We start from the raw sequence: 16,819 nt of genomic DNA, 5'->3' as shown, positions 1-16,819 counted from the left end.
AACTTAAATTGAAGAAAGGAGGGGAAACCATTAGACCATTCAGGTATGACCTAAATCAAATCCCTTACGATTATATAGTGGAAGTGACAAATAGATTCAAGGGATTAGATCTGATAGACAGAGTGCCTGAAGAACTATGGAGGGAGGTTCATGACATTGTATGGGAGGCAGTGATCAAGACCATCCCTAAGAAAAAGAAATGCAAAAAGGCAAAATGGTTGTCTGAGGAGGCCTTACAAATAGCTGAGAAAAGAAGAGAAGCTAAAGGCAAAGAAGAAAAGGAAAGATATACCCATGTGAATGCAGAGTTCTGAAGAGTAGCACGGAGAGATAAGAGAGCCTTTCTCAGTGATCAGTGCAAAGAAATAGAGGAAAACAATAGAATGGGAAAGACTAGAGATCTCTTCAAGAAAATTAGAGCTACCAAGGGAACATTTCATGCAAAGATGAGCACAATAAAGGACAGAAATGGTAGGGACCTAAGAGAAGCAGAAGATATTAAGAAGAGGTGGCAAGAATACACAGAAGAATTATACAAAAAAGATGTTCATGACCCAGATAACCACGATGGTGTGATCACTCACCTAGAGCCAGACATCCTGGAATGTGAAGTCAAGTGAACCTTAGGAAGCATCACTATAAACAAAGCTAGTGAAAGTGATGAAATTCCAGTTGAGCTATTTCAAATCCTAAAAGATGATGCTGTGAAAGTGCTGCACTCAATATGTCAGCAAATTTGGAAAACCCAGCAGTGGCCACAGGACTGGAAAAGGTCAGTTTTCATTCCAATCCCAAAGAAAGGCAATGCCAAAGAATGCTCAAACTACCGCACAATTGCACTCATCTCACATGCTAGTAAAGAAATGCTCAAAATTCTCCAAGCCAGGCTTCAGCAATACATGAACCATGAACTTCCAGATGTTCAAGTTGGGTTTAGAAAAAGCAGAGGAACCAGAGATCAAATTGCCAATATCCACTGGATCATAGAAAAGCAAGAGAATTCCAGAAAAACATCTACTTCTGCTTTATTGTCAACACCAAAGCCTTTGACTGTGTGGATCACAACAAACTGTGGAAAATTCTTCAAGAGATGAGAATACCATACCACTTGACCTGTCTCCTAAGAAATCTGTATGAAGGTCAAGAAGCAACAGTTAGAACTGGACATGGAACTACAGACTGGTTCCAAATTGGGAAAGGAGTATATCAATGCTGCATATTGTCACCTTGCTTATTTAACTTATATGCAGAGTACAACATGAGAAATGCCAGGCTGGATGAAGCACAAGCTGGAATCAAGATTGCTGGGAGAAATATCAGTAACCTCAGATACACAGATGACACCACTCTTATGGCAGAAAGTGAAGAAGAACCAAAGAGCCTCTTGATGAAAGTGAAAGAGGAGAGTGAAAAAGCTGGCTTAAAACTCAACATTCAGAAAACTAAGATCACAGCATCTGGTCCCATCACTTCATGGCAAACAGATGGGGAAACAGTGAGAGAGTATTTTTTTGGGCTCCAAAATCACGAAGCAAGAAAAGACACTTAATCCTTGGAAGAAAAGCTATGATCAACCTAGACAGCATATTAAAAAGCAGAGACATTACTTTGCCAACAAAGGTCTGTCTAGTCAAGGCTATGGTTTTTCCAGTAGTCATGTATGTATGTGAGAGTTGAACCGTAAAGAAAGCTGAGTGCCAAAGAATTGATGCTTTTGAACTGTGGTGTTGGAGAAGACTCTTGAGAGTCCCTTGGACTGCAGGGAGATCCAACCAGTCCATCCTAAAGGAGATCAGTCCTGAACATTCATTGGAAGGACTGATGCTGAAGCTGAAACTCCAATACTTTGGCCACCTGATGCAAAGAACTGACTCATTGGAAAAGACCCTGATGCTTGAAAAGATTGAAGGCAGGAGGAGAAGGGAATGACAGAGAATGAGATGGTTGGATGGCATCACTGACTCAATGGACATGAGTTTGAGTAAGCTCCGGAAGTTGGTGATGGACAGGGAAGCCTGGCGTGCAGCAATCCATGGGGTCACAAAGAGTCAGACACAACTGAGCGACTGAACTGAGATAGTACAAATAACAGCATATTTTAAAGAATCTCTCTGGTTGACATGTGAAGAATATAGTACAGGGTCATGAGCAGAAGCTGAGAAATCTATCAGGAGGCAACTGCAAGAGTCCCAGCAAAAGGCAACACTGAAGTCTTCCTGGTTACCCTATCCAGTATTTCAAAAGTCCTCTTTACCACCTGCCAACATTTCCTAACCTCCATCCCAGCTTCGTTTTTCTCCTTAACTCCTATCATGGTCTATGTTAGACTGTATATTTTCTCAATGATCTCACTTAATGTGAATCTTCCTGACTGGGATGTAAGGTCCGTGAGATACAGACCTTGAGTATGGTGATCACTGCTATGGGATACAATCAGTATACAATAGGTGCTCAATAAAAACTTGCTGAAGGGACTTCCCTGATGGTCCAGTGGTGGAGACTCCACACTCCCAAAGCAGGGGGCATGGATTCAATCCCTGCTCAGGGAACTAAGGTGCTTTGGCATGGCCAAAGAAAAAAAAAGATAGATGGAATAAAAATATATATATTTGGAAGCCCTTGAGTTCTCCCTTGATCTCTAGACTTATTTATCCTGCCTCACACCTCATCTTGGATGTCTAGGAGGCATCTCAAGTTTAATATGTGCAAAATAGAGTTTGGGGTTTTTTTCCCCCCAGATCCTTCCACGCCCTCCATCTCAGTAATGACCCTAATATCCCCCTGGTTGCTCAAATTCAAATCCTAGGAGTCATTCTTAATGCTCTTTTCCTAAACCTCCACATCCAAATCATCAGTAAGTCCTGTTGGCTCCATCCCTAATGTATTCTTGATGCTGTCTGCTTCCCAGTCCCTCCCCTGATTGAACTTGGAGCCTAAACAATGATCATCCATCATTCAGACCCTTCCATAGCCTGCTATTAGGTCTACTGGTCCTTTAAGCTCTTGCCTCTGCAATATGTTATACACACAATGATGAGAAGAAAAATGCAAACCAGATCATTTTATTCATATGCTTCAAACCTACTTTCCTTTCCAAACTCCACTCACTATACTCCAGCTGCACTGGTCATCCTTCTGTTTGTAGACTAAACAGAGTCTGCTCCTGCCTCAGGACCTTTGCACATGCTGTTTTCTCTGCCCAGGATCCTCTTCCTCGAGATCCTCACTTGTTTGATGCCTTCACTTCATCCACCTCTCAACCCAGTGTCACTTCCTCAGAGGGGGTCTTTCATGACCACCTTACTCCCACCCTATTACATTTTCCTAATAACTTATCTTTAGTAAATTAGCCTGCTTATGGGCTTTTTTATTGGTTATCTAAAGGTCAGATGCCACCTCTCCAACAAGGTGTCCCTAACCGCCACCCCCTGAATACATACATACTCACACTCATACACCACACGTTGCTGTTGGCGTTTAGTCTCTAAGTTGTGTCTGACTCTCTAGCTTCATGGGCTGTAGCCCACCAGGCTCCTCTGTCTGTGGAATTCTCCAGGCAAGAATACTGGAGTATGGAGGTCTGCCATGACCTCCTCCAAGAGATCTTCCTGACCCAGGGATCGAACCCACATCTCCTGCATTGGCAGGCAGAGTCTACCACTGAGTCACCAAGGAAGCCGTCTCCATCACATTACTAGGGTTTCGTTTCCTCAAGCCAGCCATCACTACCTGAGAGTTTCCTGTTTTTGTGTTGATGTTTGGTGTCTTTCCACCAGTATAAGCCAGAACACAAGGATGTCATCTGTCCTGCTCACAGCTCCACCAACAAACCCCATGACCATGTCTGGAACCTAAAAGTTGCCAACCACCTCTTTATGGAATCAATGAATCAAATGGCCTTATTCTTTTTTCTTTTTCTTTTTTTTTTTTTTCTTGGCTGAGCTGCTCGGCTTATGGGATCTTAGTTCCCTGACCAGGGACTGAACTCGCGCCCTGAGCAGTCAAAGTGCCAAGTCCTAACCACTGGACCAACAGGGAATTCCCAGATGGCCATACTTGTTAAAAGTGCTGAGATTCTTTTTTCCATCCATATTTACCTGAGATATAACATCCCTCAGGAGAGCAAGCACATGCGAATTTATAATCCCATACTCCAGTGTTTCGGGCATAATTTCCATAGCTTCCTTCATGTCAGTCGCCTCAGAGATGGTCTCTAGACAGGAACAGATTTGGGGAGTGAGATGAGGAGGGAGGTGGACACAGCTAACATTTCCAAGCATGTGGGAACCAGCTCCTCCTCTAATAATACAAAGGAATGTTCCAGACACATTTCTCACTGAGAAACAAACAAATGCTGAGGGTCACACTGTGGTTCAGAGGTTCACACAAGCGGCACCTGAGGGCCACGGGATGAACTGATCTGGTTGGAGTGGGTACAGCCTGACAAGGAGAGAAACACTTTGGGTTTTCTAGAAACATTTGATGAACTCTTTGCTTGGTCTGTCTCTCCACTCCCAGTAACCCTCCCCAGTTCATCACCAAGGTACCTTTCAAGTCACAGCATTCGGCAGGGGGGAGGGGGGACATTGTTGTTTTTGTTTTTTTTGGCCCCACTGCACAGTTTGTGGGATCTTAGTTCCCCGACCAGGGATTGAACCTGGGCCCCAGCAATGAGAACGTCAAGTCCTAACCACTGGATTGCCAGGGAATTTCCAAGTCATGGGTTTTTTAAAGACATATTGGAAACAGTCTCTCTCTTGACCAGGTTTTCTTTTATTTATTTACTTATTTTTGGCTGTGCTGGGTCTTTGTTGCTACACAGGCTTTTCTCTAGTTGCAAGGAGCAGGGGGCTCCCCTCTAGCTTTGGTGCTTCTCATTGCGGGGGCTTCTCTTATACGGAGCATGGGCTCTAGGGCATGCAGGTTTCAGTAGTTGAGGCACGTGGGCTCAATACTTGGGGCTCCTGGGCTCTAGAGCACAGGCTCGGGAGTTGTGGCACACAGGCTTAATTGCTCCGTGACATGTGGGATCTTCCCAGGCCAGGGATCCAACTCATGCCTCCTGCATTGGCAGACAGATACCTTACCACTGAGTCACCACGGAATTGGCCAGGTTTTCTCTGATGTGTATTCGCTCCCACCCTCTCCCTCAACTCCACCCCACCCCACCAAAAAATTAATCACCACCAATCAGCTCTGTAAACACTTCAAACGGCCCTGGGACACTTTTCTGAGTCTTACTGGGACACACCGCAAGCTTCAGTCTGCATGCCTTTCCCTGCATCTGTATAGATGTGCACACTATTCTTTGCCTGATAGGTTTCTTTCTATCAAATGCTTCTTTACTGAAATAAATTTATTTTAAAGGGAAATTATGTAAAAACCAAGTGTGAAAAAGAAAGTTTAACGTCAGTGAAAGATACCTCTAAAATATATATACATATGATGAGAGTAAATAGTAATAAATCGGGGTAAATGCCACACCCTCTGGCCAAGGCTGATTATTGTTGCTCCTGGCTTGTGATTACTGTTAAATAGGGAAGCACTGAGCTGAGATTGACCCCTCCTCAAACAAGAACTGTTTAATGCTAAGCCTCTGCCAGTCATCTTTCCTCCTTCTTGTTATGCTCCCTCTCATTTGGGAAGAACAAAGTACAGAAACTCAGAACTTAACGGTGAGGTCGTGATCTAAAGGGTCACCAATGTTCAAAAAAAGAAAAGAAAAGCAACATCGCGTGTGTTGTGTACTTTACTATAGAGTACTGTATAGTGGACAGTCGAACCATATCTTTATTTCAAGCCCAGGATGTCCAGAAGCAAGCATGACAAAAAGCATCGGTGATATAGCTGATACAATACTACCCAAACATCACTGGATCCTTTTTCCAAGAGGATAGATAGAATTGAATCCAGCAAGAAACAAGAACCTGTCCCATCAATGTCAGGTGTGAGTAAAATTGGCAGCTTACCCTCCATCTTCTATTGCTAACAATCCTCCAGCTCTACCATCTCCTTCCCTCCTCCATCAGTAACTCTTCTTGCCTCTTCACTCGATGCCAGCCCCTGTATGCCAGCTCTAGTACTATACTTGTCAAGGTCCTATACTATAAGATTAAATTTTTTAAATTTTTTGTTTGTCTTTTTATGTCTTATTTGTGTGAAAAGTATTATAAATCTATTTCAGCCCAGTACTACATAGCTGATTGTGTCAGTTAGGTACCTAGGCTAACTATGTTGGACTTACGAACAAATTGGTCTTACGAACATGCTCTTGGAATAGAACTCGTTTGTACATAGGGGACTTACTGTACTACCTTATGTGTGTTTCTGTTCAGACACCTTATTGAACATAATTGCTGATTCACTAACATTGGACTCACGGCCAGTAGCACCACTGCTCACGTGTGAACCAAGCTTACATCACACACAAGTCTTCTCCGTCGGGCACATCCCAGCCTTCCTGCACTCTGAACACTAGTCAGTGCTTCAGCACCCCACCTTGGAGACATTTTAAACAGTGAAATCATGCCAAAGCCCCACAAAAACTCAAAAGCCCTGGTACTAAATAGATCACGATAAAGACACTCATCTATAGTGTTTGATGCAATAAGAAGGCAGAGCATGGCCTTGCCTGACCTCAGCTGGGCCCATGCATGCTAGTGACTCAAATTTTCCCCACTCCGTATGTGTATTTCAAAGACCATGAAAGCAGTGAAAGTACTGATTTGGGGTTACAAAAATTTTGAGTGAGTTGGTAAATTTACAAATATAGAATCCATGAATAATGAGGATTGACTGTACTGATAAAAAGCTATCTTCTCAAGAACATGTAAAAATTGAGTCTCAGACATACGCACATGCACTTGCATGCACACCCACACTCACACACACTCCCACTGGAAGCATACCTTTTGTATTTCTGAGAAAAAACACCACATTCTGGTCCAGAAACTCCTCAGGAACAGGAGTACGACGCACTTGGAGATATGTCTTTTCCATCATTTGCTTAACAATTTTCTGAAATATACAGACCAAAAAAGTCACACTGAGATATATCCGTGCACCCAAATCACCTATTTGTGTACACCTGAGCTCTCTCCCCATGCACTGGCTGAACTTACTTCCCAGTAGACCACAGACATGAGCTAAAATTCACCCAGGGGGACTTTCCTGATGGTCCAGTGGCTAAGACTCCAAGCTCCCAATGCAGGGTGCCCAGGTTCAATCCCTGGTCAGGAAACTCAAGCCCACATGCTGCAACTAAGACCTGGAGCAGCCAAATAAAAAAATTACTTTAAAAATAAAATAAAATTCACTCAGAGGCTGAACTCTAACCCTGACTCTTCCACCAAATGGCCACTACAGCACTTGAATAAACTGAATTGGGCAATGTCCTAATCAAGCTTCTCTGGACCACAAATTGCAACAAGCCCGTCTTGAATTCAGGTTTTTGCTGGGAGGCATATTCATGGGGCAACTGAGCATAATTTCAATTAGCACAGCTCAGGCCAAATGGGTCCGTCCTAACTTTATGAACTCTCCCTGGGTTTGTGCAGTGAAGTGTTGACCCAGCAGGCCTGGGCTGTCCAAACCCTACACATTCCAAAGGCGCTCAAGACTAGCCCTGGGACTTCCCTGGTGGTCCAATGCTTAAGACTTCACCTTCCAATGCGGTTGATGTTGGTTTGATCCCTGATTGGAGAGCTAAGATCCCACATGCCTTGCAGCCAGATAACCAAAACATAAAACAGAAGCAATACTGTAACAAATTCAATAGACTTTAAAAATGGTCGGCATAAAAAAAATTTAAAAAAAAAAATCTTTAAAAAAACGAAAAGGCTAGCCCTGAACCAGTTCCCAGGTGATGACCTTTAAGCTTTTGGAACATCCTGGCTGATCTGAGCATCTCTGTAGACCTGGGCCCTTGGGTCACGCTGGGGAGTTTACGCTAAAAATGTGATTTATGGTGAACTGATTTTGTTTGCCTGGGGAACTGAGTCATACTGCCTCAGTTTGACCTCTGCAAGGTGGAATGGGCTGCTGAATAACTGTGTGGACTTCATGCAGACATGACTGATCCCCACTAAAAACCCTGGATACCAAGGCTTGGGTGAACTCCTCTGATTGGCACAACCTCCTATGTGTTGTCTCACATGGTTGCTGCAGGAATGAATACTAGGAACTTCCCTGGCGGTCCAGTGTCTACGACTCCATACACCCATCTCAGGAGGGCCCAGGTTCAATCCCTGATCAGGGAACTAGATCTCACATGCCACAGCTAAAGATCCCATGTGCCACAGCTAAGACCTGGCACAGCCAAATAAAGTAAAATATTTTTTAAAAAAGAAGAAGAATGAATGAATGCTGCCCTGGCAGCCCCATTTGGAAAGGACAACTTGTTCTTTTTTCTCCTGGACTCTGCCCTGTATGCCTTGTTCTCTGTTCACTTTAATCTGCATCCTTTCACTGAAATAAACTATAACCATGAGTACAAACTGAACTGAACTGATGAGTACAAAAGATTTTCTGGGTCCTGTGAGTCATTGTGGCAGATCCTTTAATCTGCAGGGGACCTTGGGGACCCCCAACACAGGATTCCGTCATCTCTATGCCAACACAATATGTTCCTTAACATTTTTTCTGTTTTTTCTTTTTTGGCCACACTGTGTGGCACGTGGGATCTTAGTTCCCCAATCAGGGATCGAACCTGAGATCCCTGCATTGGAAGCACAGAGTCTTAACCCCTGGACCATCAGGGAAGTCCAACAGGACACAGTTTTTGTATGAGATGTGTCAGTTACCCCGACTCATCGGAGGACATGAAATTCCCATTACCCTGCCCAAGAGAAGAAAGAGCCACACGTACTTTGACGGGGAGGTTCTCTATAATCTCAAGGTCCATCTCTTCCTCCTCAAGGCTGGTGGGAGGACGATGTATAGAATACACTCTCAGCTGCAGATTCTTAGCTGCAAAACATGATGCAATGCACAAGATGAAATACTTGGAAAATGAGGTTTCTGGTCACCTAGACCAGACCTGCATCTTGGATGTTAGTATATTTCACTCTGGGCATGCTATCAAAAAGCTGGGCATTGGGCCCCGCTGGTGGTTCAATAGTAAAGAATCTGCCTGCCAACACAGGAGACACAGGTCTGATACCTGATCCAGGAAGACCCCACAAGCCACGGAGCAAGCCTGTGCCCCGTAACTACTGAACCCGTGCCTCAGAGCCTAGGAGCCACAGTTACTAAGCCTAAGTGCCACAGCTATTGAAGCTCATGTGCCCTAGTGCCTGTTTTCCCAAGAGAAGCCACTGCAATGAGAAGCCTGATCACCACAACTAGAGAGCAACCCCTACTACTAAATAAAAAAATAAAATTATATTTAAAAAATAGCTGGATGTACATTTTTTACAAATGAATCCTACTGTAGCCTTGACTCACACTTACTTAGGAGAAATGTGTTGTGGTTTTGATTGGTCCTCAGTTGGAATTTTAATTTGTGTGTGTGAGTGTACAAGTTTGTTTCAGCTACAGTGTCCAATGAGTGACTTCTCTGAGAGTTTTACTTAAAGGGGGGGGTGCTTTATCCTTGGGATGAGATTATAGTTAACATGTTAGTATCTACTCCTTTTTCACTATAAAACTTGAAACTGGTGGAGGATGGAAAGAAAAGTAAATAGAATGAATGTATGTCTCCCAAGTCTACTGTTATTGATGGGGTCTGAAAACCTCACAGCCTACCAGTCACAACCTGAGTTTCTGATGAAGCCCACAGAGAAGGGACAGCTTTCTCAAACTGTTTGGCTCTTCCTCCAAAAGGCACTTGACAAAGTCCAGGCTTTGGAACAAATCAACATGTGTGGTCTGAACCCTCTCTGCAGTGGGTTTTCTCATCCATAAAAATGGGACAATAATATCTATTGGGGTGAGATTTGGGAGGATTAGATTATAGGTTGGCTAAGAGTCGAGCATGCTGGCTAGCCGAGGAAACAGTCTACAGCTGGGAGAACTAGCATTATCAGAGCAAAAGCAACCACCCACAGACAAAAATACACTGTCAAGGGGCTTCCCCGGTGATCCAGGCAGTGGATAAGACTCCATGCTTCCATTGCAGGGGGTGAGGGTTCAATCTCTGATCGGGGAACTAAGCTTCTACATGCCATGCAGTGCAGCCAAAAGAATAAAAAAGATTAAAAAAAAATACACTGCCAAGTGCACTCAATGACACAGAGCTATATGCTTTGAAGTGGATAAAATGCTGCTTGAAGTTGCATATGTTTTACCACGATAAAAAGAAAAGAAAAAAATACACTTGGAAGGAATATTAATTTGCTCTGTTGGAGACTGTCCTAACCCTTCTCTCCAAGCAGCCTCTTCCCTCCCAATTCTTTCCTGATCACAGATTTATTGGTACTAAAGCAGGAGTCCATTAGTAAACACGACTGTGTCCCTCATGGCCACTGTCTGTCTTATCAAAACCCAGCCTACACAAATCTTAGTAAGAATGGAGGGCCTGTATTTCTATACTTGTATTCCTCTCCTCTAACACCCCTAATTTTCACTAGAGAGGGGGTTATGTTTTGGTTAAAAATAAATTGTTCTGAAAAAATTAAGATGACAATAGGAAACACTGCACATCACCCCAATCCTTTTTCTCCTCTGACTTTATTTTTAATTTTTAAGGGTTTTTTTTAAATGATGTTTTTCCTTTTGACTGTGTGGGCCTTTGTTGCTACCACTTTCTCTAGTTGCAGTGAGCAGGGGCTACTCTTTAGTGTGCAGGCTTCTCCCTGGGGTGGCTTCTCTTGTTGAGGAGCATGGACTCTAGACTGTGGGCTTAATAGTCGTGGCACATGGGCTTAGTTGTTCCACAGCATGTGGAATCTTCCTGGGCCAGGGATCAAACCCATGTTCCCTACATTGCAAGGCGGATTCTTAAACACTGGACCACCAGGAAAGCCCGAGATGTTTTCTTTTTTAATATTTACTTGCGTGTATTTGTTTGGCTGCACTTGGCCTCAGCTGTGGCATGCGGGATCCTCAATCTTCACAAAGTGTCATGCAGGCACTTTAGTTGCAGCAAGTGGGATCTAGTTCCTCGACCAGGGATCAAACTCAGGCCCCCTGCATTGGAAGCTCAGAGTCTTAGCCTCTGGACAACCAGGGAAGTCCTTCCCCTCTGACTTTCAAACACTCAGTATCTTGGTAAAGTGCCACGTCTAACCTACAACTTCTGCTATTGTAAGGGAAGGTGAGTTACGGGAGAAACAGGGAGGAAATGTGTTGTCTGGCTCTGCTGGCAACATGATGGTCTGGAGAAGGATTTCAATCCAGGCTCTACTAGCACTTGGGGCTGGGTCCTCCTGTGTCAAGGGGCACAGTCCTGCCACACCTTGATCTTGAACTTTTAGCCCCCAGAACTGGGAAAGAAGGCTGTGCTGTTGTTGTAAGCGATCCAGTCTGTGGTCCTTAGTTACAGCAGGCCCAGGTAACTAATAATGAACCTATTAACACCCAACACTTTCTCCTTGTATAAAACTTCTTACTAAGTCTCAGCTTCACATAAGTAAAAAGCAGAGACTGATTTTAGTCTGGGCAAGCAGACCTCTCCCTCCAGGTGAATGGCCCCCAGTTCCCCTCACTCCCAATTCCATACCTGATGCTCTATCTATCGACTCCGCTTTTTGGAACTCAGTCTCTTCTTCCTCTTCTTCCTCTTCAAACAGGCCAGGAAGGTCATCATCTTTACAGCCACATAAAGCGAAAGAAGAAAAATAAAATGCAATTGTTTCACTGTGCCAGCCCCGGAGAATCACCACTCTCCTTGGTGCTGAGAGTTGGACTGTGGCCCCAGGAGAGTCTGTTGAAGGCCATAGAATCTCTTGAAGACCATACCCTATTATGGTCTGTTGAAGGAGGTCACCAAGAGGAGGGACCACTGCTCAACCTGAGTGCTGTCCTCAGGCAATCAGGAGCTGTTCGCCCCTGCCCTGTCCGGGGGATGCCCACCCTGGGAGCCACTTCAAGGATGCACCTGGATAGATCAGCTGTGGTGGGAACCTCAAGGCGCTGTGGGTGCCTGAACCCCAGGAAGGTCTCTCTATAAACTCTTACGTGCTGGTGAGCAGGCAGTAAACTCACCCAGCCACACCCAAGATCACACCTATTGATCAGAGTGGCTGCCTCTTTCTCTGGTCTCTCTCTGCCCTCCGTGTATGGGGGCGGTTTGCAAACCAACACACAATCCCATAGAAATATCCCAGTTACTGGAGACAACCTTAAGGGACACAAAAGGAAGGCCTGTGCAAATTCTCTAGGAGATGAAGGTTACACGGGATGATCACACCGTTATAAGCAGCCCAAAAGAAATGTAAGTGACCAACACACACCGAAAAAGAGGCGCAACCCCACTAATTATCACACAAATGTACATTAGAATGAGGACATGCATCCAATCCCCTTTCATCTAGGGGACTGGTCAAAATTTTCATGATAATACTCAGTGTTGGTGAGGATGTTGGCAAACAGGCACCCCATCACCGTTGCTGGGTGTGGACTGACAGGGCCCTTCTGGAGAGCAGTGTGGCAGGACCCATTCAAACCACAAATTCACACACCCACCACACCTCCAGTTCTAATAAAGAAAGTGTACAAAGTGTACAAAAGGACACATTGTGTCATTGTGTGTAAAATAAAATACTGTGGCAGGATAAATGTTCATTCATTAGGGGATAGGTAAATAAAATACGGTACAACTCTGAAGTTACATAGATCTATAGGTATGGACATGAAAAATTCTCCAATGTATCTTTGATGGAGGATAACTCACAAAATACTATATATAGTATGACCTTATTTATGATTTTAGGAGCTCTCTCTATACAATATATGTTATCATTGCTCCAGGGGATCTTCCCAACCCAGGGATCAGACCCAGGTCTCCTGAATTGCAGTCTGATTCTTTACCAGCTGAGCCACTAGGGAAGCCCAAGAATACTGGAGTGGGTAGCCTGTCCCTTCTCCAGCAGATCTTCATGACCCAGAAATTGAACTGGGGCCTCCTGTATGGCAGGTGGATTCTCTACCAGCTGAGCTACCAAGGAAGCCTTATCATTATATACATACCATTATATATAAAGATGATAATGATGTTGAATATAGACAGATAAATTGATTTCAGAAAAGACCTGGCAGGATGTGCAGCAAACTACCAATAATGGTCACCTAAAGGAATGGGAGGCACTTTCCAGGTGGCTCAGTGATAAAGAATCCACCTGCCAAACAGGAGATGTGGGTCTGGTCTCTGGGTCGGGAGATCCCCTGGAGAAGAAAATGGCAACCCACTCCAGTATTCTTACCTAGGAAATCCCACGGACAGCGGAGCCTGGCAGGCTACAGTCCATAGGATCGCAGAGTCAGACATGACTGAGCAACTAAATGGCAACAACACAGGAATGGGAGCAGTGAAGAATTCTCTTTTACTTTCTGTGTTTCTAAGTTCTACATTATAGGAATTTTTAAGAGAACATCTTCCAGTAATACTTGCTGGAACTATTCATTACTTAATACTGAGCAACTTTTAGATTACTGCATAACTTTGCAATTTTTCTAAAAATTACTGCATAAAAATGCAAGCAAGTTATTAAGTGATCTGGACAGTATGATTCCATTTTGTTATTTCAAGAAACAACACATGTTTAGCTATTAGAACAGCATCATGAACTAGATGCTGCTGGTCTAGACACCCCTCTTTCCTCACGACCAGCATCTATTTGTCTCCATCCAAATAATTTTTAACTAAGAGCAGAGAGAAGTTTTGACTCCTTAAAGCAGGGGTCCCTAACCTTTTTGGCACCAGGGACTGGTTTCATAGAAGACAATTTTTTCCACAGATGTGGTGAGGGGGCTGGTTATGGGATGATTCGAGCAAGTTACATTTATTATGCAGTCACTGATCTGACAGGGAGCAGAGCTCAGGCAGTCATGTGAGTGATGGGGAACGGCTGTAAATACAGATGAAGATTCACTCACTACCCCGCTGCTCACCTCCTGCTGTGCAGCCTGGTCCCTAACAGGCTCAGGGGTTGAGGACCACTGCCATAAAGGATCCAATAAAACTGTCCAAGGGTCTTTGTGAGCCTGCAGGCTTCATGAGCAGAACGGGAGTGACAGTGTGAGGCCTGAGCTGGGGAGAGCCCACCTCTGCCCAGGACCCACATCCAGTACCATCCTGGTGTCTCCAGGAGCAGTAACTTTGACTTTCCCGGAACAGCATCCTCAGCAGGGAATATATTTGCATTCTCAACACGTGATGACAATGAGAAGACCCAGAGAAGGAGGGGAAGAATACTGGCGCAGGGGGCACGGGTTGTAAAGACAGACCAGAAACGGACGTAGCTCTTGGGGGATTTCCAAGCGCTCTTTGGAGGAATTAAACAGGGGCACCCTCTGAAGTGAGTCTAAAATCTGCTTCTGCATAGAAGAGGGACATCTTGCCAGGAGGCAATGGGCTAAACATGTGTGAGTATATACAGCACAACAGACAGCCACCAAACTATGAACAGAAGCCCTCAGAGGTCACAAGAAGTCCAAGTTGCATAAGTCACATCCATTTCTTAGGGTCTTGGGATATATATATATCACACACACACATATATATATATTCTAAGGATATATGGAGAGAGTATACTTAAAATGTTTGTATATATCTTTTAACTACACAAAATCAAAGTTACTGAACTTTGTGGTACGTGAGAAATAGTCAATCCTGTTCATTTATCTTTGTATGTATAATTTCACTTGGTGATAATGAAGGAGTCTAAATTCGAGGTCCTATTATAATGAAACATCCAGATCCAAACATCTATCAGGGAAGAAGGGGGCAGATAATAAGTTAGATTCCAAATGCTATGAGAGTCATCTCTCTGGGTGTCATTTACAATTCGTTATTGCTGTTTATTTGTGGGCTTGGATTTTCTACAATGAGTATGTGTATTATTTTGTGTGAAGAGGGTATAATTAAAATATATGAATGTGACTACTACTACCTTTTAAGAAAATAAAAAGTTCTGTGTGACTGTGCCTTCCCACCCAGTGGAAGGCCCTGTAGGGGACCCAGAAAGTCTCCTGAAGATGTGACAACTAGCACACAAGGCTGACATTGATGTTAATGAGACGTGTGTGTATGTGCTACTAAGTCGCTTCAGTCATGTCCAACTCTGCGATTCCATAGACGGTAGCCCACCAGGCTCCTCTGTCCATGGGATTCTCCAGGCAAGAATACCAGAGTGGGCTGCCGTTTCCTTCTCCAGAGGATCTTCCCAACCCAGGGATCAAACCTGCATCTCTCGAGGCTCCTGCTTTGCAGACAGATTTTTTACCACTGAGCCACCGGGGAAGCCCTTGGTTAATGAGACACATCACACAAACGCAGTCCATGATAACTGCACTGATGCCAACACTCCCGCTGGGAGAGAATCTGTGTGTTTCTCAGCCTCCTTCCCAACAAGCACCTCTCTAAGTGTCCCCTGCCTTCTGTCTTGTCTCCCCCTGTCCCCACCCCTAAGCCCTCTCCATGTCCCTGGGCTGGAACAGCCACCTCCATGGAGAGTTCTGGGCATCAGTCACTGTTACTATCTTTATTTGAAATGCTTAATTGTTCAACATAAACGTTTACATCTGCTGTAATATTTTAACACCTTGTTTTGATGTTACTTTACAAGTGCCGGGCGGGAGCCTAGGAAGATAGGAAGGGGTGCTCTTCTCCACCAAGGTGGACCCTGTCATCATTTGGCAGAGTAAGCGTAACGTGTCCCTCTCAGCCCCTGGGCCACTTCTCTATCCATCTACTGCATGCCATTGGACAGTGACTCATATTTTTCCGAATCTTTATTATGTGACCTGTGGGGATGAGTTCGTTGACCTTCAATGTGCCATGGCTTGCCTATCTGTAAAATGGGATAATAATACAGCCACTGGACATGAGCTTGAGTAAACTCCAGCGAGTTGGTGATGGACAGGGAGGCCTGGCGTTCTGCAGTCCATGGGGTCGCAAAGAGTCGGACATCACTGAGGGACTGAACTGAACTGAATACACCCACTTCATACGGTTAATAGTTGATTTACGCGTTCGGGGGCTTCCCAGGTGGCGCTAGTAGTAAAGAACGCTCCTGCCAATGCCGGAGACACAAGAGACGCGGGTGCAATCCCTGGGTCGGGAAGATCTGGAGCAGGGCACTGGCAACCCACTCCGGTATTCTTGCCTGGAGAAGCCCATGGACAGAGGAGCCTGGCGGGCTACCGTTCATGGGGTCGCAAAGAGCCTGGGCACGACTGAAGCGACTTAGCACGCACGCATATGTTAGGAAATGTACCTGGTACTGATGCAGCGATAAGTGTTTGCCGTGATTACTTATCTAAGTGGGCTTGTCCGGCTCACCTACTGCCTGGACTGTGCCCGGACAGGGTGGGCGACAATAAGCATTTGCGCACTGCCCGGGAGGCCAGGAGTGGCGGGTGGACGGGGATCTGCCTTCCTCGCCGGAGTGGTGGGAACGAACAGGGCCGAAGGGTGCACGGCGGGAAGGCGGCCGAGGGGCTCACCGATCTCCACCTCCACCTCCTCGGGCACCACCTTGCGGTAGAAGAAGAGAGTCGAGGCGCCCTCCTCGTCGCTGGTCTGGTTGAGGAAGTGCAGGATGAGTTCCTCGGCCTCGCCGTCGTTGCGGTTTAGCAGCTCCTCGAAGAGCTGAGGGTCTGTGATGCCGAAGGCGTTGTACACGCGGTCGCGCATCCACAGCACTCGCAAGTCGTCCAT

The 16,819-nt window shown here is 45.0% G+C and overlaps 1 protein-coding gene and 1 non-coding gene across 3 annotated transcripts in view; both read right to left on the bottom strand.

Moving 5' to 3' along the window:
* DNAH10 (dynein axonemal heavy chain 10) overlaps positions 1–16,819 on the bottom strand; it is a 164,138-nt gene extending 147,319 nt beyond the window's left edge. For both annotated transcript variants that reach the window (XM_043902040.1, XM_043902041.1), the window contains exons 1-5: positions 16,606–16,819; positions 11,660–11,746; positions 8,867–8,967; positions 6,909–7,017; positions 4,098–4,213 (exon numbers count right to left, since the gene is read on the bottom strand). In XM_043902040.1, the coding sequence (XP_043757975.1) occupies positions 4,098–4,213; positions 6,909–7,017; positions 8,867–8,967; positions 11,660–11,746; positions 16,606–16,819 (627 nt within the window). The remainder of the gene's footprint in view (positions 1–4,097; positions 4,214–6,908; positions 7,018–8,866; positions 8,968–11,659; positions 11,747–16,605) is intronic.
* Positions 8,687–8,759, bottom strand: TRNAG-UCC. The gene has a single exon. It is a non-coding gene; the product is annotated as a tRNA-Gly (tRNA).

Source organism: Cervus elaphus, chromosome 5 (assembly GCF_910594005.1).
Source record: "Cervus elaphus chromosome 5, mCerEla1.1, whole genome shotgun sequence".
In the NCBI taxonomy this organism is placed as follows: Eukaryota; Metazoa; Chordata; class Mammalia; order Artiodactyla; family Cervidae; genus Cervus; species Cervus elaphus.
The sequence above is the reverse complement of the archived record's forward strand: the minus strand, read 5'-3'. Positions and strand labels throughout refer to the sequence as shown.